At 37.7% G+C, this 27303-nt stretch overlaps 1 protein-coding gene across 5 annotated transcripts in view; it reads left to right on the top strand.

Moving 5' to 3' along the window:
• Positions 1–20688: 20688 nt before the first annotated feature.
• The window catches only part of DMXL1 (Dmx like 1), a 124285-nt gene continuing 117670 nt past the window's right edge, over positions 20689–27303 (top strand). For 3 of the 5 annotated variants that reach the window (XM_065918222.1, XM_065918221.1, XM_065918220.1), the window contains exon 1: positions 20692–21225. In XM_065918222.1, the coding sequence (XP_065774294.1) occupies positions 21139–21225 (87 nt within the window). In that variant the 5' untranslated portion in view covers positions 20692–21138. Of the gene's footprint in view, positions 21226–27303 lie in introns of all 5 variants that reach the window. The other 2 variants (XM_065918225.1, XM_065918223.1) reach the window with 2 other exon arrangements.

Raw genomic sequence — 27303 nt, 5'->3', positions numbered from 1 at the left:
CTGGAGAAGGGAAGAGCTAACCACTCCAGTATTCTGGCCTGGAGAATTCCATGAGCTTCCCTGAAATCTTAGTTGGTAAAGAATCCACCTGCCAATGCAGGAGACCCCAGTTCAGTTCCTGAGTTGGGACGATCTGCTGGAGAAGGGATAGGCTACCAACTCCAGTATTCTTGGGCTCCCTTGGTGGTCCAGCAGATAAAGAATCCATCTGCAGTGTGGGTAGACCTGGGTTCAGTCCCTGGGTTGGAGAGATACCCTGGAGAAGAGAAAAGCTACCCACTCCAGTATTCTGGCCTGGAGAATTCCACGGACAGTCATGGGGTCACAAAGAGTTGGACATGATTGAGTGACTTTCAATTCAATCAATTCAGTGTGTAAAATATTCTCCTTACCTAAAATTTTTTAAGAAGTAAGAAGATAGGATGAGGGATTGCACCTCTATGCCAGAACAAGGAAGTATGGTTATTAGCTTAACCCTCTAAACTTAAGGTCCAAAATAAAAGAAAACATGGACAAAATGTTCCTGTTTCTGTCATTAGGTTCTATGTTGCTTATGTTTTAAATAAAAACGTACTGGGTTAAGGACATTGAATCATGGCTCAGCTGGTTTACCATAATACTTCTCTCCACCTACACTATTTACTAACAACAATGCTACCTAGGAATAATAAATAGGAATAATATAATAATTATAATTATAAATATAATAATATAATTAATAAATATAATAAAATTATTATATATGATGTAATAATAAATATATAATTAAGACTATAATAACATAAAATAATAATTGGGAAATCATTAAGTGACAGCAGGAAACATTGGTTATGGGTTGTGAAAAGATACTACAAAAATTGGAAATGATATTAATACTGTGGGTACACATATACAGACATATGCACACACACAGACACACAGATGTGTATTTGTTATTCAGGTATAAGAATATTGACCATGTCTAAAAATGGCTTTGTGCACTCTATTAGAATATGACTGCTTTTCAAATTGAATAACATCTGGTTAAAAGTAGGTTCATTTGCACAAATTTATGCTTATCCAAAACAAGATTTCAAAAATTTCAGCAACTAGATTGTGGTAGGAGAAGGTATATCAATAAGGCTGAACATGTGGCATAATACTTTTTTTAAAGCTAAGTCTTAGGACAGTTAAAAAATGAGTATTTATCAGGATCAAGATATATTTATTGGATTGACCAAAAAGTTTGTTCGGATTTTTCTGTAAGATGTAACAGAAAACCCCTAAGTGAAATTTTTGGCCCATCCAATATACTAGTAAAAATGTAAACTTTTCAGGTAAAACAGCCTATTTATTAATCAAGAATTATGCTTATTTATGAAATTAAAGGATGCTTGCTCCTTGGAAGAAAAGTTATGACCAACCTAGACAGCATATTAAAAAGCAGAGACATTATTTTGCTGAAAAAGTTCCGTCTAGTCAAAGCTTTGGTTTTTCCAGTAGTCATGTATGGATGTGAGAGCTGGACTATAAAGAAAGCTGAGCACTGAAGAATTGATGCTTTGAACTGTGGTGTTGGAGAAGACTCTTGAGAGTCCCTTGGACTGCAAGGAGATACAACCAGTACATCCTAAAGGAGATCAGTCCTGAAAATTCATTGGAAGGACTGATCCTGAAGCTGAAACTCCAATACTTTGGCCACCTGATGCGAAGAACTGACTCATTTGAAAAGACCCTGATGCTAGAAATGATTGAAGGCGGGAGGAGCAGGGGATGACAGAGGATGAGATGGTTGGATGGTATCACTGACTCAATGGACATGAGTTTGAGTAAGCTCTGGGAGTTGGTGATGGACAGGGAAGCCTGGCGTGCTGCAGTCCATGGGATCACAAAAAGTAGGACACAACTGCGTGACTGAACGGAACTGACTGATGCTTTTTCTGGCACAAGCTGAAATAAAGATTGCTGGGAGAAATATCAATGACCTTAGATATGCAGATGACACCACCCTCATGGCAGAAAACAAAGAGGAACAAAAGAGCCTCTTGATGAAAATGAAAGAAGAGAGTGAAAAAGCTGGCTTAAAACTCAACATTCAAAAAACTAAGATTGTGCCATCTGGTCTCATCACTTCATGGCAAAATTGATGGGTAAACAATGGAAGTAGTGAAAGACTTTATTTTCTTGGGCTCCAAAATCATTGTGGATGGTGACTGCAGCCAGGAAATTAAAAGATGCTTGCTCCTTGGAAGAAAAGCTATGACAAACCTAGACAGAATGTTAAAAAACTAGAGACATCATTTTGCCAACAAAGGTCCATTTAGTCAAAGCTATGGTTTTTCCAGTAGTCATGTATGGATGTGAGAATTGAACCATAAAGAAGGCTGAGTGCTGAAGAATTGATGCTTTCAAACTGTGGTGTTGGAGAAGACTCTTGAGAGTCCCTTGGACTGCAAGGAGATCAAGCCAGTCAATCCTAAAGAAATCAGTCCTGAATATTCTTTGGAAAGACTGATGCTGAAGCTGAAGCCTCAATACTTTGGCCATCTAATACAAAGAGCCGACTCATTGGAAAAGACTGATGCGAAAGATTGAAGGCTGGAGGAGAAGGGGTAACAGATGATGAGATGGTTGGATGGCATCACTGATTCAATGGACATGAGTTTACCAAGTTCTGGGAGATGGTGAAGAACAGGGAAGCCTGGTGTGCTGCAGTCTATGGGGTTGCAAAGAGTTGGACACGACTAAGAGACTGAATAATAACAACCTTTAAATTGCTTTTATTTGAGGCAGGGATCAAGGTGACGACATTTCCCACGGTAAACTCATCTCTTTTTTTATTGCCCAGTTGCTCTAGCCAACCAAAATGCAAGCCCCTGAACTGGCCAAGCTGTTTCACAGCCTTTGCTTGAGCTGTTCACATTGCCTGGAAAGCACTCTCTTTTCCCTGCTCATCCTCACCTGCCAGAGACTTATCTCCAAGATACTTTCCCCTAAAAAACTGCTCCAGATTCATTACTATTCTCCTTCCTTGTTTAAGAAGTGACCGTTTCTTCTGCAGGCACTTCCTTACACATTCCCCTTCTATTACTTCTATCACATTACTCATCTCCTTATCACATTTACTTACATGCTTCTCTGTCTGACTAGATTATAAACTGTGTTGAAACCTGTCGTTCTGTAATAGACTCTGTGAACCCCTCCAAAGACATTTTTTTTTTTTGATGTATCATGAAGTCTAGGATTTAGATGAATGCCAGAGCATTTCCTTCAGTCTTTTATATGAGTTCTTACTTTTATAATAGCTGGTGGTGCAGTTGGTAAAGAACCTGCTTATCAATGTAGGACACACAAGAGATGTGGGTTTGATCCTTGGGTCAGGAAGAACCCCAGGCAAAGGAAATGACAATCCATTCCACTATTCTTAACCAGGAAACCCCATAGACAGAAGAGCCTGGCAGGCTATGGTCCATGGGGTCACAAAGAGTTGGACACAACTGAGCACGCACACATGCAACAGGGAACAGAACATTAAAAATTCTTTAATTTGTTGGCCATGTTTAATTAACTTCCTTTTGAGGTCAAGAAGCCTATTTGTCTCCAGAGCACTTCAACTTCACAGAACACCCCAGAAGTTATCCATTATCCCTGTAAATGTGAATGCTCTTATTTAGCTGGCAAGCTCTAGTGAGCACAGTGAGTTCTGCAACCTGAGCAGATTTTCCTCTCTGTAAAGGGTTACATTCTAGGGGTGAAGTAAGTTTTTTTAAACCTATTTTAAAAATTTTACCTAATAATTTTCTATTTTTGTTTTAAAATATGACCCATCAAGAAGAAAAGTTCAGTCTGCATTTTCTAATGAAATTTCTTTATTTTTTTTTTTTCTAATGAAATTTCTAATAAATCTCTTTCAGGTCTGAATTTTACAAACAGGTTGGAGTGAATTTCTTCAGGCAGTGGAAGAAAAGTTTCAGGATTTAAGTAGTATAACAATGATCACAAATAAGTAATAGCAAAGGTGATAGAATTTCTTAGGAGGTAAGTGTATTTATGAAGATCTGTGGTGTATTTTCAGCGAGAATCAAAGATTTTACAGTATGAAGGAACATCAGATTTAAAGGCGGCTCCCCAAACAAGTTGTCAATGTGTCTACTAGTTTAGTTGCTGTGACTGTTGTTAGACAAATCACAGTGGGAAGCTGATTATAGCTCACAAAAGGCCTGTTCATGTTTAAGATTCAAAGAGGTTTCCTTACCAAGGACTTAATTCATAAAGTCTTTGGTAAGGAAGATGTTATACAAAGACATTATTATTTCAGAACTGGGAATCCACTTCTTGAAAAAGCCAGTACCGTCTAGGATTCTGCTTAATTGTGTCTTAGGTACTGGCCTGCCAAAGTTTTGAACAGGTTATAGTCTGTCAGAAGTGAAGAGTTCATCTTCTGAGGATATGTCAGGTCCTAGCTAATGAACTTTGCTTTGATAAAATTACAAATTCTCTTTTGGGAAACTTATAGCCCTTCTGAACTGAAGCAGCAAGTAGAGAAAATCAGTCTAAAGACTTAGGTCATTTTCAGAACACAGCAAAAGGTCATCCACATTTTGGTTACAGGCAGAATCACAGAGAAATTTACAGTCTTTGAGGCTGTGGTTGTTGAATTGTGAGGAGCAAGAGTGTACGTACCTCTGAGATAGTTCCCCGATGGTCTAGTGGTTTAGACTTCTCCTTCCAAGGCAGGGGGTACCAGTTCGATCCCTGATTGGGGAGCTAAGATTCCACATGCTTCATGGCCAAAAAACCAAAACATAGAACAGAAGCAATATTGTAACAAATTCAATAAAGTCTTTAAAAAAATGATCCACATTAAAAAAAAATCTTTTAAAAAACGGTGTACCTCTGAAATTCTAAACATAACTGTCCAAGACCTTGATTTCCTCAGGAAAAGGCAAACAAGCATTAACTATTTGATCTAGAGGTAAACATCAAGTGGTGGAATTTCCTGGAGAACCATCAACCCTTCAATAAACGATATCAACAACAGTTTACATCCTGACACTTGTCCTCAAAGCCTCACCTTGCTGGTCCATTAATTCTAAACTATAACATCCATGTAATTCATGTTCTGATTCATATGTAATCCGAATCAACATAATCATCCCTGCCTAGAGTTAAAAGACCTGGCTTGAGCCAAAGTTCAAAATCTCAATAAATACCTCAACTTTGCCCTTCTCTCATGGAGACACCATTTAAACATTTTTGTGGCAGTGTTCTTACTTGCTGCAATAAACAATAAATTCAGCTTTGTGGTATCCACAGGTTGCTTAGGTAATGTGAGGGAGCCAGTATTTGACAGTCCTTGGATACTAGGGATTTTGTCTCATTTAATTTTGTTTTTTACAGTATCTGATGAAGCTTAAGAAACCTAGGAAACACTTTAAAATGTTACAAGTCAATATTTGTTGAATGAATGAATGACTGCAATATTTTGAACTCTTGAATGTTAGGCAAGTTGGCAAGCGTCTTTCTGAAAGGAGGTAGTTCTCATGAGTGGTGGTACCTTCTCTTTAGGGAGTCTTGGGATTAGGATCACCAGATCTAGAGTTTAAAAATACAGGGAGCTGGAGAACAGAGGATTTTTATGGCAATGAAACTACTCTGTAAGATATTGAACTAGTCAATCCATGTTATTATACATTTGTCCAAGCCCATTAAATGTACAACTCCAAGAGTGAATGGTAATGTAAGCTATGGTCTTGAGGTAATAATGATATATCAATGGAGGTGCATTAGTTGTAAGAAATGTAACTTTCTAGTTGGAGACAATGGTAATGGGAGAGGCTTTGTATGTGTGGTGGATGAGTGAATATGGGAAATCTGTACTTTTTTCCTAATTCTGCTGTGTACCTAAAATTACACTAGAAGAACAAAGTCTATTAAAAAGTAGAAGAAGCCCAGTAAAATTTGAATTTCAGACAAATAATAAATTATTTTAGTATGCATATCCCATATAATATTTGGAACATACCTATATAAAAATTATTCTGAAAAGATATGATATCTGACAATCCTTTTCAGGATATGTGCAGGGTATGTTTGGTTGATATGTCATGAGATGGGAGGGAGAGGGGTGTGTGAATACTGTTAGCAGAGGCCAGGAACACTTAATGTCCTGAAGTTATGGGACAGTTCCATGCAACAAAACACTGTCCCATCAAAAATGCCAATAGCATTATTTGTGAAAACTGGAAGATTTTTTCGGTAGGGAATAAACTTTTCCTCTACCCTCTTCTGTGTACTATTTGGGGGCCTTCAAATTAAAGTGACAAAAAGCAGATTTATTTGCATGCAGTTTTATGCATACAGTTTATTTGTATGCATAAAAGAAGCTACTAACAGAAAAAGTAACCAACTCATTAAATGGTTAAAGTTAGAGGTTTATATACTTGACTCAGTAGGAGAAAAGGAGAGAGGAGATAAGAATTCTACAGGAAGAATTTTAAGTTTATTTAAGAGAGGCAAATGGGTTTTAGGAGAACAAAGAAGTTTGTGATAATGTTTGTCTAAGAAGGTACTAGTGGCTTTTCCTCTTCAAGGTTGTAAATTTCTCCAGAGAGGGGATTTATGATAGATTTACTCCTGGCTTCCTTCCTGGGAGTAAAAACTGCCAGAGGAGGGAATTTATGGCAACCTCATTTCCCCCAAATTTCTGCTTTTAATAAAGGAAGATCCAAAGTAGGTTCTTTCTATATCTGTTGAATCTCCAATGTCTTTAGCTTAAGATAATCTTTATACCAACTCTGGGGTTCTGAGTAGACTTCCATAGACTCTTATTTGTGAATTTTCTTCTTTTTAAATGTGTTTTGTGTACAGTCTTTGAAAAGAATAGTATTAATTATAATCAAAATTTGGCAATAATTTTTCCTATTTATCCTTAGAAGGAGTCAGCTGTGATACACTGTAAAAGATAGAAATTGAAGCCTAAGTTTTGAATGTCTAAATAACTTTATTTTTTGTATACTATAGACTCCCATAATAGTGAATAGGGTACTCTTTTTAATCAGCTCTGTATTTCCTTCTTCAAAAATAAAAATCTGAGGATCAATGTAGTCAAAGTTGTTAAAGCTAAGATGTATGAGCAATTTCTTCATTTAATAATAATACTGAAAAGCCAGTGTGGTTCCTTGTCTCAGTTTGTATATTAAAAAGTTATTGTCACCTGAAAAATATTGAACAATCTAAAAATCTAAAATTATATTTATTTGGCAGACATACTGAGGACTTAAGCTTGGAAGACAGGATCTCAGATAGATATGAAGAATTGTTACAAAGAGCTAAGGATGGAGTCAGGATACATAGGAGGCTTTGAAAACAAAACAAAACTGGTAGTTGGAACATGAAAAGTTTACTGCTAATTAAAGAAAACCAGGCATCTCAAGTTAATGAATTTCACACTTTTCTATAAATGGAAAGATAAAAGAGTCTGGGCTTGTTGAAATTGTTTCCTCCATATGCATCTTGATTAGGGCCAGTATCCTGTTTTTCTCCATCCTGAATCCCCTCACTGTGCACAGTCGGGGCAGCTGCACTGGCTGATGGCTTTGTGGTGACTGATACGGCAGACCCTTATCCACAGTACAAGGAATATTCTTCTGAGTTGAGAAGCTACTAGTTAGTACTACTCTTTCACAATATATGACATGGTCACAGTCTGAACGAAAAACAGTTGTTTTGCTTTTTCTAAGTATTTTACTTTTGTAGGGATCCCAGGTCTTAAAAATGGGTTACATTTTTCCAAATATCAGCACTTTTCTTCATCTTCTAGCACCATACTTAGGATCTGCCGTGATTTACTTAAAACCACATTGAGAAGTATAGAGATGCTAAAATGTGACCAATGCAAAACTGAAAGAAAAGAAAAATAATTATCATAATTAGGAGTAGTTGTCAGAAACACTCTTGGCTCACTTATTTGAGATAGAAACATCCAGGCTTTTGTTCCCTAGGTAAATATCCATTCCAGGAAAAGTTAGCTGTTCTACAAGAAATCTGTAGTCCTCCCAAACTGACTGGAATCCAAAACACAAAGCTATCTCAATCAGTTTTATTTTCATAACATATTTTCATATGCTCATGTTTTGGTTTCTGAAGTTCTGTTCACTTTTCAAGCATGCAAATTTCCTCAAGTTTTCATCCTCAGCTTTTGAGTTTTGTCAGTTTCCATGAAATCTGCTCATACATATTGTTTGGTTGTATTATACTTTTCCCCCAGTGAATAATGTAGCAGAGCGTTTGGTAGCCTACCGAAAAGCCATTTCCAGTCCCATCCTTTGTTGTCCTTCTCTCTCTGAGGCTAGAAAGTCAGTCATTCACTCACTTCTCCAGCCTCCCTAGAAGCTAGGTGTTTGCCAGTGTGACCCAATTTGGGTCATGGAGATACAATAGGAAATTTGCTCGTTAACTTCCCAGGAAGATATTCCTCCCTGGTAAAAGGAAAGTTGAAGGTGATGAGAACGTCTCTTTCCTTCCCCATCTTTCCTGCTTTCCTATATGTTTTCTGGTGAGGAAAAATCTGAAACTGTTATAGTCAATGTGTGTCTATCAGGAGAAATCCCACATTTTTCTGTTGTACCATCCTGGAACCACTTTTTATTGTATGACACACGCAAGTGTCTTCATTATGTAAGCCACCACTGGCTGCATAGTCTGTTGTGTATAGCCTAAAACAGACCATACAAATACTATTTATGTATTAAAATATTTATTATATCTGTCATGTTTACATTTGCAGATTAGGAAACACGTGATTATGTTCCATTTGTTCCTCACATGGAATGACTGCCAGAAAGTTAAAACCTGTGGAAATCTTTGGCACAATCTAATATTTCAATGAGAAAGGAAGAGAGGAACATAGAGACAATTGCAACTGCTCTGTAATTAAAGAAACATCATTAAAGGGATCCATAACTGGGAATTGCCATGTTAATATGAATATGGCTGTTAAAGCTCAATAGTTTTCCAATCCTATCCCATCTCATACATGCACTCCTTTTATAAATAGCTTTATTGAGACACAACTCTCATACAATAAAATTCATACTTCCTCTTGGAAAAGGATTTTCATCCTATTTTGCAGAATAATGAAGACACTCAAGTTGAACCTTTCTTGCCCCATCTCTATCTTCTCTAACCAAAGGTCTCTACACTCACCATTGACAAGTCCAACCCCTCTACCCTGGATTCCTATATCCTTGGTTTTTTATTCCATCAAGAATCTTTACAGTCTTTCTATTTTGTAAGAAGCTAGTTCTTAGATGCAAGTTTCCAAAGGAGGTATAAGCAGTAGGGTGTGATCCAAATGGGGTTAGCTAAACAGTGTGGTCAGAGACCAAGAGGACTGGCCAGGGCAACACTGCTGATTAGACTGAGTCAGCTGGGCTTGGCAAGTTAGGAGACTCATCAAGCTTTAAGGTCTCTTTTAAAGGTAGCAATCAAGGTCAGAAAAGCAAACTAACTAGACTCTTCAGGACAGTGGACCAGAGCCAGTGCTAGAAAGAACTTGTTCTCTGATTGACGCCTAGGAAACCATTGCCCTCTTATCTACTATAGTCTAAGAATTCTTCAGTCAGCACCCTTCTCTGTCAGAGCCTTCTAGATATTGGGGAAATTTAAAACAAAAAGATTTTAAAAAGAAGTATGGGAGGAAGGAAAGGCAAAAGAAAAAGGAATAAAGGCAAGAAAAAAAAAGATACTGTGTTCATCTGTTCAAGAGCTCTCAGTATTCAAGTCAGATTCGAGGCTTAGCTGGAGGACTGGAGTCCCTTGTGCATGATAAGTCACTTCAGTGGTGTCCAACTCTGTGACGCTATGGACTGTAGCCCACCAGGGTCCTCTGTCCATGGGATTCTCCAGGCAAGAAACCTGGAGTGGGTCGCCATGCCCTCCCTCCTCCAGAGGATCTTCCTGATCCAGGGATCAGAACTGAATCTCTTATGTCTCCTGCATTGGCAGGCAGGTTCTTTACCACTAGCACCACCTGGGAAGCCCATTTGAATCTCTCATGGTAGACTAATTCTTTAGAACCTTGTAGTTTTCTTAACAGCTTTCCTTTCAATATCCACCTTGAGAAGAGGACACTGAATAAGTACAAAAGCAAAGACAATTTATGGATATGGCTGTCAGTTAATTCCTCTTTATCTCCTTTTTGTGGATTTGGAATTGTGGCTCAGAGGGTAAAGTGTCTGCCTGCAATGCGGGACACCTGGGTTCGATCCCTGGGTCGGGAAGATCCCCTGGAGAAGGAAATGGCAGCCCACTCCAGTACTCTTGCCTGGAAAATCCCATGGAAGGAGAAGTCTGGTAGGCTACAGTCATAGGGTCACTAAGAGTCGGACACCACTGAGTGGCTTCACTTTCACTTTCCTAAAATCCTTGGCTTCCCTGGTGATTCAGCAGTAAACAATCTACTTGCCAATGCAGGAGACTCGGGAGACTCAGGTTTGATCCCTGGGTTGGGAAGAATCTTTGGAGAAAGAAATGGCAACCCCCTCTGGTATTTTTGTCCATGGAAATCCCATGTACAGAGGAGCCTGGCAGACTACAGTCCACAAGGTGACCAGAGTCGGATACGACTTAGCAACTAAAGCACCACCACCACCTAAAATCCTAAATCCAATGCTCTCTTCTTGGACTTTAATTATTTTTACACTCTGAGAGCATACTTTTTTTTTTTTAAGCAACGTGCTTTTTGAAGACCCCGCTATGCTTCCTTGGTGCCCCTCCCATCCGCCTGACTACATTAGAGGAGTTGACTCTTGTTACTACTATTGGGTGGGCACTAAGCTTTAGTTATTGGTTCTTTAGTGCTTGCTTTCTTCACTTTCTCTCCTTAGAAACCATCTTTCTTCCTGAGAGTCAACTCCGGATACTTTAAATGACTTTCTTGGTTTCGTATTACTAACTGTAATGATTCCTGAGCTCCAACCCTATTTTTCTAAGTATCTTCTACTATGGATGTCCTATGATTACGTCAAATTTAAGCACTGAAGTCAGTCTTAGCCTTACCTACCCAAAATGGTTTGTCCTACCATATTCACCTTATTTTTCACTACATTAGTAAAATGCCAGTTACCTAATACTGTTAATGAGCAGCCTGTCTCCATTCCTAACCTTTTATGAGAAACTTTCAAAATTTTATCTCCTTCTCTTCCAGGATAAAAACTTTCTAGGAAGAACATTAAGCAAACAAATGTACCAGGTTAGACACCATACATCATTATCAACAAGAGAAAGTTAGAAACAGGTAAAAATATCATCCTATAATTTTTTAATTTCATTTTTGAAAAACACAAACTTGAGGATGAGATTATTTTTTCAGAAATAAATGCAGTTAAAGTGACTTTTCCATGTATAACAAAAAGGTATTTCTTTTACCTATCTCTACCTCCTAAGGTTTAGAAAGCAAAAAGTCCTGTTTACTAAAAATCCATCATTGGTTCAGACAGATGTACTTTAATTGAAGCACTATTTACAGTCTGGAGCCCTCTCTCTATGGACGCTTTTGATCCAGGAACTATAATTAAAACCCTCTGAGTAAATGGCAGTATTCTTATAGAACACAGGGAAATTGTGGCCATTTGAAATTCTAACAATTTCAGCTACAGAGAAAAGGACTTTTTAAGAAAGCTGCTTACTGTATTTCCCTCTTAACAGGGTTCTCTTTTTCTGCTACTATATGGAAAGGAAAAATCAGCAAGTAAAATCATCATAACATTTATCCATTCCTCAACTCTAGTTTTCTTTTTTTACTTTCTCGGAGCTCTAGTATATGTTTTCTGTAGAACTAGTTTTCTACATGGTGTCTATATTTTCATTTTTAAAAATCATACCAACAGCAATTGAACCAGTTATGTGAAGTTATGTACAAAGCACACTTTAGGAATGGTATTATTGCCTTTCTCCTATATCTATTGCTCTTCCCTCTGTTACTTGACATGCTAATATTTCACAATGATTCAAGAAAAGTGAAACTCTCATGCTGGACAGAATATAAACCACCACGTTCTTGGGCTCTAAAATCACTGTGGACAATGACTGCAACCATGAAATTAAAAGACTCTTGCTCCTTGGAAGAAAAGCTATGAGAAACCTAGACAGCATATTAAAAAGCAGAGGCATTACTTTGCCTACAAAGGTCTGTATAGTCAAAGCTATGGTTTTTCTAGTAGTCATGTATGGATGTGAGAACTGGACAATAAAAATGGCTGAGCACTGAAGAATTGATACTTTTAAACTGTGGTGCTGAAGAAGACTCTTGAGAGTCCCTTGGACTGAAAGGAGACCAAACCAGTCAATACTAAAGGAAACCCTGAATATTCACTAGAAGGACTGAGGCTGAAGCTGAAGCTCCAATACTTTGGCCTCCTGATGCAAAGAGCCAACTCATTAGAAAAGACCCTGATGCTGGGAAAGATTGAAGTCAGGAGGAGAAGGGGATGACAGAGGATGAGATGGCTGGATGGCATCCCTGGCTCAATGGACACGAGTTTGAGCAAACCCTGGGAGATGGTGAAGGACCAGGAAGCCTGGCATGCTGCAGTCCATGGGGTTGCAAAGAGTTGGACAAGACTGAGTGACCGAACAACAATTAGTTATTGTGGCTTCACATAATTGGGTAGGAAAGGCATCACACAGGACTGGACCAAGGGTTCAAGTAGCATCATGATATCCTCTTACTCTTACTCAAAAATGAACTTTACTTTTCTCTCTTCATTCTCTTCTAAAACACTCAGACATCATCTATGTTCAGGGATGATGGTCCTATCTTCCAAAAATGTAAGCATTCCTTGGTAGTTGCAGAGAAGGATTCTGATTGACCGAGGGTCCATCCATGAGTCAATTACCGTGGCCAGAGAACCTGAAATGAGGCAGTAGAGTTTAGTGGTTAAGAGCAAGTACCCTGATGAAATTTTGCAGATTTACGTACTCTCCCTTTAGTGTACTCTCTGATTCTTGCCAGGTTCATAATCCCATTTTCATGGGAACTACCACTGCCTTTTTCCCAACTCAGTGTAGGGGCCTGGAGCCTAAGCACTGACCAGTGAGAGACAGCCCAGGTTGTGCTTGTTCATCTCTCTTCTCATCCCTCCCTATATAGCAGCTATTTCTACTTCCCTGGGTAGAAGAGGAGAAAAATAAGGATATACTCAGTTCACTTCTCCCTACATTTGTGATTATCTATGGGAACTCTGATGATTTATTCTTAGCTTTCAAGCATTGCTTCTGTGAAATACAAGTAGAGCAATAAAAAGCTTCAGCAGAACCTTCTACTTGTGTATTGGCTCTAACTGTTCCCGCTTTATCTGTTTCTTTCCTAACATGGTTGTTACTGACAAAATTCTGCTGGTAAAATATATATATATTTTTATATACCCATAAATATACAAATGTGTATATTATTTATAGAGTGTTATTTAGTTAGATATTGGTAGACAGAGTGTGTGACTCAACTTCACTAGTCCATCTTTATGCAGAAGTAACCACAATTAAAGGAGCCACTCAAGTGACTCTCACCTAGACATAGTTTGCTTCAAGGGCATTTGTTATGTTGTCCTAGGCAGAAAAGAGACTGGCAGTTTCTGTTGTTGGAAAATTTTGTGTTCTGCCTCATCAGTTATTCCATTAAATATATATGAAAGAAAGCACACACAGTCCCTGATAAGCTTTGTTTATAATCTAATTGGGTAGCCCCTCCCCGCTTCCTGCACACACCTTCTCTTTTCTTTGCTTTCTGAATATAAGAGTCTTTTGTAATTATCCCTTTCCATGGTTGAGAAACATTCCCAAATTTTCTGTTCATTAATCTAGCTATCTCGTCTCACCGTTTTGGCTAGGGGCAAGTGGTAAGCTTTGATGACTTACCAAGTCATCTTTCCTCTTTTTTTTTTTTAAAGACTTTTTTTTTTAAGAGACATTTTAGGTTCACCACAAAATCAGGGGGAAGAAGCAGAGATTTCCCAGAAACTCCTGCCTTTGCACGTGAATAGACTCCTCATTACCAACACTCCTAACCAGAGCAGTACATTTGTTACAACTGATGGACCTACACTGACATATCATAGTCACTGAGTTCATGGTTTGGACAGATGAATGACATGTATCCACTTTGATAGTATCATATACAGTATTTTCAACACCATTTTAAAAGGCCTCGCTGCTCCACCTAGTCATCTCCCACCACCAACCTCTGGCAATGACTGATCTCTTTACTGTCTCCATAATTTTGCTTCTTTGAGACTGTCAAAAGTTGGAATCATACAGTATGTAGCCTTTTTAAGTTTACTTCTTTCACTTAATAATATGCATTTAAGGTTCCTCCGTGACTCATCACGGTTTAACAGCTCATCTCTTAGTAGCACTGAATGATACTCCATAGTCTTGATGTCCTACCGTTTATTTACCCATTAACTTACTGACATAGTTTTCACTTGTAATCTTGGAAAGTGTAAATAAAGCTGTTACAAACATTTGTGTGCAAGTTTTTGTATGGAGATAGTTTTCAACTCCTTTGGATAAATTCTGAGGGGCATGACTGCTGGATCACATGGTACGAGTATATTTAGTTTTGTAAGAAACTGTCTAAGTGTCTTCCAGTGTGACTGTATCATTTTGACTCTCATCAGCAATGAATGAGTGTTCCTGTTGCTCTCCATCCTCTCTGGCATTTAGTGTTGCCAATGTTCCAGATTTTGGCCATTCTAATAGATATATAGTAGTATCTCATTGTTGTTTTGCATTCTCTCATGATATGGAGCATCTTTTTATATGCTTATCTGACACCTGTATATCTTCCTTGGGGATGTGTCTGTTAAGGTCTTTGGCCCATTTTTCAATCAGGCTGTTTGTTTTCCTCTTGTTGAGTTTTAAGAGATCTTCGTGTCATTTGGGATAACAATCCTTTATCAGAAATATCTTTTGCAAATATTTTTTCCCAGTCTGTGATTTGTGGTCTTCTTATTCTCTTGGCAATGTCTCACAAACCAGAAGATTTTTTACTTTACTGAAATTCAGCTTATCCACTATTTCTTTCATGGATCATGACTTTGGTATTATATCTTAGAAGTAGGCATCAAACCAAAGGTCATCTAGGTTTCTTCTGGGCTATTTCCTAGGAGTTTTATAGTTTTGTGTTCTAATTTTGGGTCTTGGATCCATTTTGAATTAGATTTTGTTAAGGGTAGAAAGTCTGTGTCTACATCAAATTTTTTGCACATAGTTGTCCATTTTTTCCAGCACCATCTTTGCTCCATTGTATTGCCTTTGCTTATTTGTCAAAAATCAGTTGAATATAGATCAGAGCCTGTTTCTGCATTCTCTATTCTGTTCCACAGATCTATTTGTCTGTTCTTTCCCCAAAATCACACTGTCTTGATTACTGGAGCTTCATAGTAAGTCTTGAAATCAGATAGCATCAGTCCTTCAACTTTGTTTTTCTCTTTCAATTTTGTGTTGGCTATTCTGAGTATTTTGCCTCCCATAAAAATTTAGAGTCAACTTGTCAATACCCACAGAATAACTTGCTGGGATTTTGATTAGAATAGCCCCTCTACTTCATTCTGTCCCAGAGTCAAATGCTTTCAAGTTGCTCCTGACTAAGCAAAACTGCCTGCTGCTGTCTTCCTCATGGCTTCTCCTTTCCCTTTCAAAATTACATCTTTTGACTTCTGCTTCCCTTCTAATGAAAACTCCAATAGATGTTAGAAGAGCCATGACCTGATGTACATGACTTACTGCTAGTTCCAAAACCTTCCTAGAAGTATTTTCTTTTTACCAAGTTAATATCTAAAACTGGCTGTGTATCCAGGAGTTTTCTAGTTGGACCTGTATATTTTGCCTTTCAACAAAAGCTGGCCTTTATAGTCTGGGTGTTGGGTCAAGGTAGGGAGGTAAGCTTTCCTTCCATCTTGAGGAAGGGGAGGAGAAAACTATTCAGGGAAGATGGTTCTTTCTACCAAAGGCTCACTGAAGAGCCAAACTTAAAAAAGTCCTGTCTCTTCTCACCTTGTCAGCTAAGGAATAGCAGACCCTGACCGAACTTGCTCTGGGCTTCAGGGAGCTTTAGAGAACATTTAGAGGGCCTTTGTAGCCTAAGAGATCTGAGTTCCAATCTTTGGATGGCAATATGACCTAAATCTAATATGACCCTGGGCAAGTTATTTGAGTTCAGGATTCTTCATTTGTAAAACAGACATATTAACCCTTACACCCTTATCTATTGGGTGTCGACTATGGGATAGAAGCCTTTCTTGGTGGCTCCCATGGCACGGGTCCTAGGAGGAAAGAGATTTATATCGATGAGTTTAGGATGCTGGGAAAGATTGAAGGCAGGAGGAGAAGGGGACGACAGAGGATGAGATGGTTGGATGGCATCACCGACTTGATGGCCATGATTTTGTGCAAGCTCAGGGAGCTGGTGATGGACAGAGAAGCTGGTGTTCCACAGTCCATGGGGTTGCAGAGAGTTGGACACGACTGAGTGACTGAACTGAACTGAAGATAAGGGTGGCAGAGAGCAGGGGAATGACGGGAATTTCAGTAAATAGCTGGTGAGAAAGAGGCATGATTACTTCTCCATCCGAGCTGACTTCCTATATGCTCCTTTCCTTCCCCCACAAGAATCTCAGAGTTTAGCCTGTTTGCTTTTCTTTACACTGTCACCACTCCTTAAGTCTGACAGAAGTCCTCCTGATCTTTTAAGACTAGAACTGAAGAGAGCATAGACTTCTCTTTGGCCTACCAGTCCTCGAAACCACAGTACTTTGGTTTTCTAAGAGATTTTGCTTCTTGTAATAAGGCAAAATATGCACAATTTTATTTAAAGAAATACTTCCTTTTTCAGAACCATCCTTCCTCTTTTGTTCTTAGAAATAAAACTGGAGAAAAAAAAAACTAAAGAAATTACAGGGGGAAAAAGGAATGAAAGGAACTAAAGGGAAAAAATAAATAAATAAAGGTACACAGCCTTTGAGTATTCAAAGGACAGAATGAGAAAATTCAATTACAGTTCAGGAAATAATTCGATTCAAGAATTCTCCTGGACTTCTTGTTAGGAGATGGATTTGGGGCCTCTGGGCAGAAGGGGAAAGAGAAGAGAGGATGAAAGGCAGACATATATAATTTACCTTCATCTCTTCCATTCTTCCGTTTCCTTATCTAACTAATTTTGTCACAAGGTCAGAGTTACGCTCAAGTTGCACAAGAAGCTAGGACTGGATTTTGGATTGAATAGAGCTTTGTTAAGGGAGGTGAGCGACATTACTGGGTGATCTATGAAGAACAGCAGTTTGAAAGCAAAGAGCTTGCCTATGGACAATTCTCCAAGGTAGTTCTTTAGGGACTCTTTATAGGTATATATATATGTTAGTCAGATCCTGTCTATATTCATTCTTGCGTTCAACTATTAGTTGTATCTACTCTGTGCTATGATAAATACTGGGGACCTAGGGATACAATGTCTGTGCATGCTGCTCAGTTGTATTCAACTCTTCTGTGACCCCATGGACTGTAGCCCACCAGACTCCTCTGTCCATGGAATTTTCCAGGCAAGAATACTGGAGTGGGTTGCCATTTCCTTCACCAAGGGATTTAAAGATGCTTGTGTAATCATCAACATGAAATGTTTTACTAATTAAGCTGAGTTATCATTCAGTACAACAGCCATTCTGCACAGCAAAAACTATTTCAGAGATCATGGAGCAGTAGAGGATCCTTCCTATACATTAGGGGTTGGCAAACTTTCTCTCTAAGAGCCCAAATAGTAAATATTTTGCTCGGCAGGATGTATGATCTCTGTTGAAACTATTCAACTCTGCAGTTGTAGTGTGAAAGCAGTCATAGACCATACCTCAATGCCTATGCATTGCTGTGTTCCAATAAAATTTTACTTATGAACATAGGAATTTCATATAATTTCATGCATCAAGAAATATATTTATTCTATGAATTTTTTCAACCATTAGAAAATGTAAAAAACATTCTCAGTTCAGGGACTGTATAAAACCAGACAGTAGGTCTTAGTTGTAGTGGAATAAATAGATACAGTAAAAGGATATACCTGTTTCATTGAAACAGTTCATCTGCTGTACATCAAAGATAGGGTGTTTAATGGGCAGGTTTTTTCTGAATAAGAGGCAAAGGAATACCCTCACTTTTCATTAGTTGTTGCACTATAGTCCCATAGGTTTGGATACAGGCCAAGATGGCCTCAGAACATTTATGGCATTTCAGACATCACCGAAAAATTTGATTTGGACTGAGGTTTGACACTATATGGAACACTTTAGAAAAAATATGTCAAAAGGTTAGGTTTATTTAATAAATAGTAATAATAATAATAAGGACTTCCCTGTGGGGGAAAGACTTAGCCTTCCACTGCAGGGCATGAGTTTGATCCCCTGCTGGGGAACTAAGCAGCCTCGTGGCCAAAATACCAAAACATCAAACAGTATTGTAAAAAATTCAATAAAGGCTTTCAAATAGTCAAAAATCTAAAAAATATTAAGAATAACTAACATCTATTAAATTCTGCCTATGTACTAAACACTGTGTTCATTTAATCTTCATGATAATCATAAGAAGAAGGTGTATTAATATCCCCACTTTACAGATAAGGAAAGTAAAGCACAGAGAGATTAAGTTACCTGTCTAAATGAGTAATTAGGGCAGAAGTCAAATTCCATCTATTTCTAGGATGAAGGAATAGAATAAAAACTAACAGATGTTTATCAGGAATAAAAATGCCAGGCAAAGTATGGTTGATAAATAAGTTACTCTTGCTAATTTTACAGATGAGGAAAACGGTCTTAAAGTTAACGAGACATTTTCCATGGTCACACAGCAAATGAGAGATCAAGAGTAGATCTCAGATTTTCTAACTACTAGGTCCCTTACTTTCTTTCATTCTTTTAATCTTTTATTATGTACTTTTTAAAGTATGCCTTTTAAAACCAGATGATAGGTAAAATAGAGCGAGTAAACGTGCTGAACTTTGGGCTAAATACAGAATTTATATGAAACAGAAAAATCTTGATTTAAGATCTAAAATACAAAATTAACTGAAAGGCATTTTAAATAAAATCTGAATTAATAATTAAATAACAAAATGTTACACCTCAATAAAATAGTATTTTTTAAGACAATTTAAAGTCCCTCATTTTTATGAGGAGACTGGTATAAATAATGGAATTCATTTACATCTTTCAAATTTAAAAAAGGGAGATGGCTCTTTTAGACTTTTTAAAAAAATATTTTTTACTATAGTTGATTTACAATGTTGCATTAGTTTCTGCCCTATGGCAAAGTGTATCAGTTATATAAATACATATATTTACTTTTTAAAGATTTTTTTCTTAAACTTACTTTTAAAGTAAACTTTTTAAATTGCAAAACAAAGTATATGTACATTGCAAAAAACTTAGGGAAAGCAAAAAAAATAAATAAAATTACCAGTACTCTTCTCATCCAACTACTAGTGTGAAGAGTTTTTTGTTTGTTTTTACCACCAGAAAAGGGTATAAAAATCAAAATTGGTTTCAGTTCAGTTCAGGTCAGTCGCTCAGTCGTGTCCCACTCTTTGCGACCCTCTGGACTGCAGCATGCCAGGCCTCCCTGTCCATCATCAACTCCTGGACCTTACTCAAACTCATGTTCATGGACTCGGTGTTGCCATCCAACCATCTCATCCTCTGTCGTCCCCTCTCCTCCCGCCTTCAATCTTTCCCAGCATCAGGGCCTTTTCCAATGAGTCAGCTCTTCGCATCAGGAGACCACCTTTTTTACTGGGAAGTTCTTATTTACATTCACTCTTTTACCCTTTGCAGAACACCTAGATGGTAAAGTGCACTCTGCACTAGACACTGGGATACACGACAGCTTGTCTCTGAAGAGGCTTACGGTACAGGGGCGGAGACAAAAACAGATGTTTATCAAAACAAAACGGGTCAAAACACAATGAGTTGAATCTCACAGTTGGGATGATGACACTAATCACTTTGGAATTCTTAAGGTTTTTTCGAAACACCAGCTCAACGCAGGGCGGGTGCGGTATTACTATTACCACAACTTAAAAACGAATGTTAAGTTGAATTTTGGTGAAAACACCTCATTTTAGCACTTGTCAAGTGTTTATTTTTCTTTTTAGCCAACTGGAAACGCGCGTCCGGCCGGAGTTACTAGCGTGCGGGTCAGAGAAGCGCAGGGCTCCCATTCACTAGTATTCGCGGGCCGCCCACAAGAGCGGTGTTTGTTGGGACTTGTAGTTTCTACCACGACTGAGGCCACCGCAAGTGTTTTATAATGCACTTCTCCCTTCTAAGCTTTCTGGTCGGACAGTCAGAATAAACCCTAACCTACAGCATAATTTGACAGCCCTTAACCTTATCCAAGGGTCTTTATGTTTTTACTAGGCTCCTGACGTTGAACATTCAAAAGCACAGCGTCCCTCGCAAGCCTTTAAGACATTGGTCTATCCTCAGCAGTGGGTGGAGCCTTAGGTGGGCTAGACCTCGGGATTGGCCAACATCTCCCTCGAAGAGGCGTTTTCCTCTTGCTCTTCTGTCAGCGGTGGTAAAAAAGTGAATCCTTTACCGCAGTATTCCTTTTCGCCCCGAGAATCTCGCGATATTTCGGCCAAAAGGACCTAGCGACGCGTAGGGAGTCGCCGAGGCCATTGGGGGTTGCGGGCACCGGAGCCTGCAAGGGCCAGGTCAGGTGGGGAGGGCGATCGTGTGCTGCTTGCGACACTTGGGGTCGGTCCGGGCCAGCCACCCAGACCTCAGGGAAGTGTTGCGGACGGCGTGGCCCTCCTGGCCGGTGAGTCGGCCAGGGGTCGCGGCCGCTGGATCGACCCAGAGCTTCACCTGGGCCCGCGTGGACTGTGACAGGTGCGCGGCCGAGCGCGGCGCTCCGCCCGCTCGCTGGCCCGCCCCCTCCGGGCCTCACAGGCCGGGGCTCGGGATGAGCTGCGGGCCGCAGCTGAGCGGCTCCGGCGTCTGGCGCCTGTCGCTGCAGAACGGCCGCCGCCCGTGAAGGAAAGAGGGAGGGAAGCGACCGCTGACCCCGGGCATGAGCCGGACACGACGTCAGTTGCTGGACTGAGGCGCAGACATGAACCTGCACCAGGTGCTGACCGGGGCCGTGAATCCCGGCGACCACTGCTTCTCTGTGGGCAGCGTCGGCGACCAGCGCTTCACGGTGAGTGAGGGAAGCTCCCTCGCCGCCCGTGGCGAGTCCGCGCCCCTGAGTCAGCCGGTCTCGGCCCAGAGCAGCGGGCGGAGGCCCAGGAAACCTCGTCGCCCTTGCGGGGGTCGCCCACGTTCCAGGGGGAGGTCCCGACTCATTAGGGTCGGCAGACCGGGCCTTTGAGGACGGAGGCGGCAACAGCACTTTGGTCCTTGAGCTACTTGATGTTTACAGAGACTCCACTCGGAAGCTAGAATGTTTTGTAGGATTTTTTCAAGTTTTAATCTGACATCTTTTGGTTGGGGTGGTTTAACAATGTCGTTGCTGTGTAATATGTGTGTGTGGGGGGGATGGTTTATTGCCCACGTCCATAGGCTCTTAATTGTCAAGTTTAGGAATAGCTGGGATTAGTTTCATTTCTTCCTCTGAGTTAAGGTCAAGTTTTTGTAGTTAAAAAGAGTGGGTGTCTTAAAAAAAAAAAGTTAAAACAGTTACTAATTGTTTGCTGTCAACAACTAGCGCGTAGTAAAAATATAGTGAAAACGGTGCTTTTCATTTAGTTTTCTTTAAGTTCACTGGGAATAACTTTGGAAAGAGAAAACTATTTTTGTTAATGGTTCATTCCTGCCATCCTTGCACTCCGTATTTAAGAGTGTAGTAGTCCTGGGAGACTTATTTATTTTAGATTGTTCGTATTAATTACCAAGTTACATTATTGTTTTCCAGTAAAACTCCTCTTTCATTTATAGTAGTAGTTCCATGTTAAAGTTTAAATGGAAGTGTCGTGTTTTTCATTTGTCTTCCTCAGATAGTGAAAGGAGGGCCCCAAACTTTTGCTTCTTACTAGAGTATTGACATTTTCTTCCTTAACTGTAATTTTTAAAAGAATTTTCTGTAGTTATTATAATGGTTTCAAGCTTTAGGTCTGTATTGCACATAATAGTCCATATCTAAATATACTTACAGGGCTCATGTACTTTTGCCACAACTTGAATAGTTATTAAGCTATCTCTTAATAGTTGTGGTTAAGTTACTAATTTTGCGTGTATCAGTGAAGCAAACTAAACAGTTTAATAGATATCCCAGGTTTTCTTTTTATCCAGTATTGACTATTTTTTGTCATATTTGTCAGTCAATAAATAATAGAAAAGAACCCAGTAATCATTATTTAATATGGTATAGTCATTTAATATCTGAATTTTGCTTTTAGTGCCAACCAAATACTTTGCTTTTGAATAGTCTGTTCCTTCCCTGTAGAGTGACTCATATATGCCTTAAATTGCACTTGACACTAGGAGTTTTAGAGATTCTAATTCTAAATGTTAACCTGGCTTCAGTGTTCAAAGAGGAGAGTGAACTCTGAGGGTGGTAGAGGGCCACCGGAGTCTCCAGCAGTTGAACATTGCTTTCTGCTGTTGCTGTTCAGAAAATAAAGATCATCCTAAGGAAATTTTTCTAATGGGAGATTTTTGGATGGTAACATTTCATTCTCTGACATCTCCTAAAGTTATATGAATGCTCCTCTGATGTAAATTATAACAACTTTATCTGAGAAGGCATTCAGAATCTATTAATATGTAAGCAGTGGTGTGAACCTCAAAGTATATACGGTATGCTGACTTATTTATGCACCTAGATGGCCAAAGTGTTTATAAAATTTTGGTGAATGCTTCTGTTATTTTAAAGGAGAGGTGAGTTAATGTGTCCAAGATAAGAACATCCTATGCCATCATGTAGTTTGCTGCTCAGGTTTACTGAATTTTAAAGTGTGTTTCCATAGATCAAGCTTGAATTAGCTCCCACAAAGCCTCCTGTAGATTTCTCTCAGATCTCAGGAATCAGTGCAGTAAATAAAGTGAAAATAAACATTTTGTTGTTGTTATTTAGTATGAAGAGATCCCAGGTTTCTCTAATTCTGACGGTAGTTTATTAACAACCATCTTTTTTCCTTTGCAGCTAATCAACCCTGACTTTTTAACATTAAATGGATTCGCTGTAAACTAGATTTCTTGCCCTCAGTCTTTTGGTTACTATATACATCTTAAATTTAATCTCTCTTGAAATTATCCTCTTTTCTAAAAAGTAGAACCTCTTGTTTACTCCTTGAGTTTTGTTTTAACCTCTTTTGATTTTGGCTTTTTTTTTTTTCCATAGAGAGCAAACATTAATGGTAGATGGTGTGTGCAGACTAAAAATCTTTCCCTAAAGTCCAGTTTTACTTCACCTAGAGACATGAAATCTTCCTCCTACAGGCCCACTTGAAGAATTATTTTGTTTCTCCTGTTAAATTATACCTTCTGTAAAGACAGATTTAATGTTTGTAATTCCTCTCTTTGCATGTTTGCAGATAACTTATTTATTCTTATTTTAAAAGATTACAAGAGATGAGATCCTGTTTTCTGAATATAGCCTGACAGGCTTTAAATTAAAATGAGTGCCATTTCTCATGGATTCTAGATTTTAAAATATGACATTTCTAATATAGTTAGTATATATGAGATACTTTTTTTTGCTACTTAAACTGGCATCCAACTATTTTGACTTTTCTGTTAATAGGAAAACTTCTAGTAGGCAATGACCGTGTCTGTTACACTTCAAAGCATTTTATTTGCACTTTCATTTTATTAGTAACCTATTTTGCCTTGTGTATGTCTTCCAAAGTTTCATTGTGAGTGCCTAGAACAGTGATTGAAGTACTGGTGTCACCTAATACTAGCATCATAACCTGAATTTGATTTCCATCCTAGTCCTTACAGTTAGTGATATATCCATGGGAAAATTCTTTTACATTCTTTGAGTTTCTTTTTCTTATCTGTAAAATGAGGCTAAGGAAAGAGTATTCATATAGGGTTGTTACATGAAAAACTGCTAAGTTCATTGCTTGGTACCTGTAAAACTCTTAATAATGTCAATTATTATAAAGGCTAAACTCATAGTGCCTAGATTAAATACTAATTAAATCAACGAATAATAGTAAAGTCTTACTGCTATGTAATTAAAAATTTCAATTTTAAGAAGTATTTTTAATCATTTAGATTTGAGTTCAAATAAAATACCTCAATTAAAGTTAAAAAGTTTTTTTTCAATATTAGTTATGCATTTTACCCTAAAAATCAGAGGAACAAGCAGGAGAAATTGCGGGTATATTAGCAAAAATTCTTTAATTTTTCTTTATTTACATGAATTTTTCCTTCATTCCTTTTTCCTTGTTAATTTCCTACAGTCTTTAGAGTAAAAGTATATGAGCACCTGGCCCTAATCTGTTGACGACTTTTGTTTTTATAAAAAAACAAATTTTTCATAGTTAAAAACAGGCATAGTTAGATCTGGTTTTCTAATATTTCTGTGCATGCTAGTGATACGTGCTTTAACATATAATAGATTTTCTGTACTTAGTGTTGAAATTGTGTTTTTACTGAAGGAAAGGGAGGTAATTTTCAAGAGACAGATTGTGTTAATATTTAGGACTTCCTGTCTCTAGTTTGTAATTTAAATACTTGGCTATATGAGGAATAGCAAACAAATAATAGCTCCAGACTCTCTTTTGTGTTGGACCACCAGTGTTCTCAACCAAAGGGACCCAGATTAGAAGTCAAAAGACTGACTGCAGCTATCTGGATGTTGGTAGAGAAATGCAGGCTGAATTAGCATTCTCCTTCAACTTTCTGTAACAGTAAGCATCCTTTAGTTTAAATTTTTGTTTTGTTCACTGTAGGGAAGCCTTTATAGAAAATTCTCTTTTTGGAGAAGCATGTGAATGGAGAGAATACAGGAGGGGAAAGTTTGATAATGTATGTATCTGGAGAGAGAATGATTTTTGTGGTGCTCATAGGCCATTATGGGTGCAAATTAGACTTTAAATATTTGGTTTATTTTAAAATATTGTATTTTAAAGAGTATTAAGGTACCTTTAAAATTGTTGAAGTAGTATGAATTCTTAATGTTGTGTTTTAATAAATGAGAATAATATTAATTACAATATGCCAAAAATAAGTCATTTAACCAGGAAGTATATCTGGAAGAAATTCTTCGGGATATTTACCTGGTATGGTTGGTTAAAATAAAACAGTGAAAACAGGAAATCCAACTGTTAAGAGAAATCACAGGATTTCCATATTAGAATGCTGACTGTTGCAACCTTGGGTAATTTTTAAAATTTAGAATATTCGAGACAGTTGTCTGCCAAATTTAAAGTTAAAAATCATGTTTGTTGTATGCTAAATAGCATGCACATGAACTCAGTTTTTTCTTTGCACCTTGTTTAGCCTCAGTTAGTAATCATAATATTACATGTGCCTAATAAAAGGATTTTCATTTGTCAATTTAATTTTCATTGCTTAGTAATAGGTTATTCTGATTACAGATCTGTTGACAGAAGCAGCTAGTGTATCAATTGTAATATATGCATATTACTTTTGAAACTTGCGTAGCATGGCAATTTATTTGATAAACCAGTTCTATTCTTTTAATTATTGTTTTAATAATAATAGGGCACCTTGAAATGAATTTTTCAGAACCATTTATTTTGTAAAAAATTATGAAACTCTTTAGAATTTGGTTTTAAATATTATGTATAGTATATTTAAAACCAGGTAGGTTAGTAGAGATGGGTTATTTTAAAATCATACATATCCAAGTTTGTTTATTTTTTCTTTATTCTGTTAATGTGTGAATTATTAATACATTAAGTTTTTAAATTGAAGTGTAGTTGATTTACAATGTTTTGTAACTTTCAGGTTTACAGTGAAGTGATCTGGATTTATATATGTGTATATATATGATCGTTTTTCCAGTATAGGCTATTATAAGACATTGAATATTGTTCCCTGTATTATCCAGTAAATCCTTGTTGCTTTTCTGTTTTATGTTTAGTTGTTCATGTCTGTTAATCCCATCCTCCTATTTATCATTTGTCCCCTTCCCTTTTCCTTTTGGTGACTCTTAAGTTTGTTTTCTTCATCTGTGAGTCTGTTTCTGTTTTGTATATAGATTCATTTGTATAATTTTTTAAATTCCAGTTATAAATACTATCATACAATATTTGTCTTTTTTTCTTCCTGACTTCAGTTAGTGTGATATTCTCTAGATTCATTCATGTCGCTACAAATGACAATGTTTTATTCTTTTTATGATAAATATTCCATTGTATATATGTATCACGTCTTCTTTATGCATTTACCTGTTGATGGACACTTAGGTTGCTTCCATGTCTTGGCTGTTGTAAATAATGCTGCTATGAACTTTAAAATAAGTTTGTTTTCCCAGTTTGGTTTGGTGTACTGACATGCTTATTAACTTGTCATGTTGTATAAACTCTGGTGATTGAATTAATTTTAATAATCTATTTAAAATATCCATAAGAAGATGCATCTATTTCAAGTGATTTTTGCATGATACCCAGTTTGAATTATCTGTATAGGTTCACCTGTCTCTCTTTATTTTCCCCTAAGCCTTATTGAGATACAATTGGCATTAACATTGTGTAAAGTATACAATGTTATGATTTGATACACATACATATTATGAAATATTTACCACAATGAGATTAGTTAACGTATCCTTTACCTCACATAATTACCACTTTGTTGTTATGATGAAAACATTAAAGCTTTATTCTAATAGTAACTTTCAACTGTACAATATAGTATTGTTAGCCATAGTCGCCCTGCTATACATTAGATTCCTGGAACTTACTCATCTTATGACTGAAAGTTTGTATCCTTTGACCAGCATCTCCGATTTTCCCACCCACAGCCCTGGCAACCACCACTCAATTCTGTTAGTGAAATATTTCTATTAGTAAAAATGTTTTAGATTCCACATATAAGTGGAATATATACATACAGTATTTGTCTTTTTCTGACTTAGCATAATGCCTTCAAGGTTGTCACAAGTGGCAGGGTTTTTTTTGTGTGACTGAATAATATTCTTTTGTTTCTGTTTATGTGTATAAAATATATTTTTTTAAATCCATTCATTCACTGATGGACACTTAGGCTGTTCCCATATCTTGGCTTTTATGAACAATGCTGAAATGAATATGGGAGTGCAGATATCTCTTAGAGTGATTTCATCATCTTTGGACATAAT

The sequence above is a fragment of the Muntiacus reevesi genome, chromosome 1 (genome assembly GCF_963930625.1).
Source record: "Muntiacus reevesi chromosome 1, mMunRee1.1, whole genome shotgun sequence".
NCBI lineage: Eukaryota > Metazoa > Chordata > Mammalia > Artiodactyla > Cervidae > Muntiacus > Muntiacus reevesi.
Note: the sequence above shows the minus strand (reverse complement) of the source record. Positions and strands in the feature narration are given on the sequence as shown.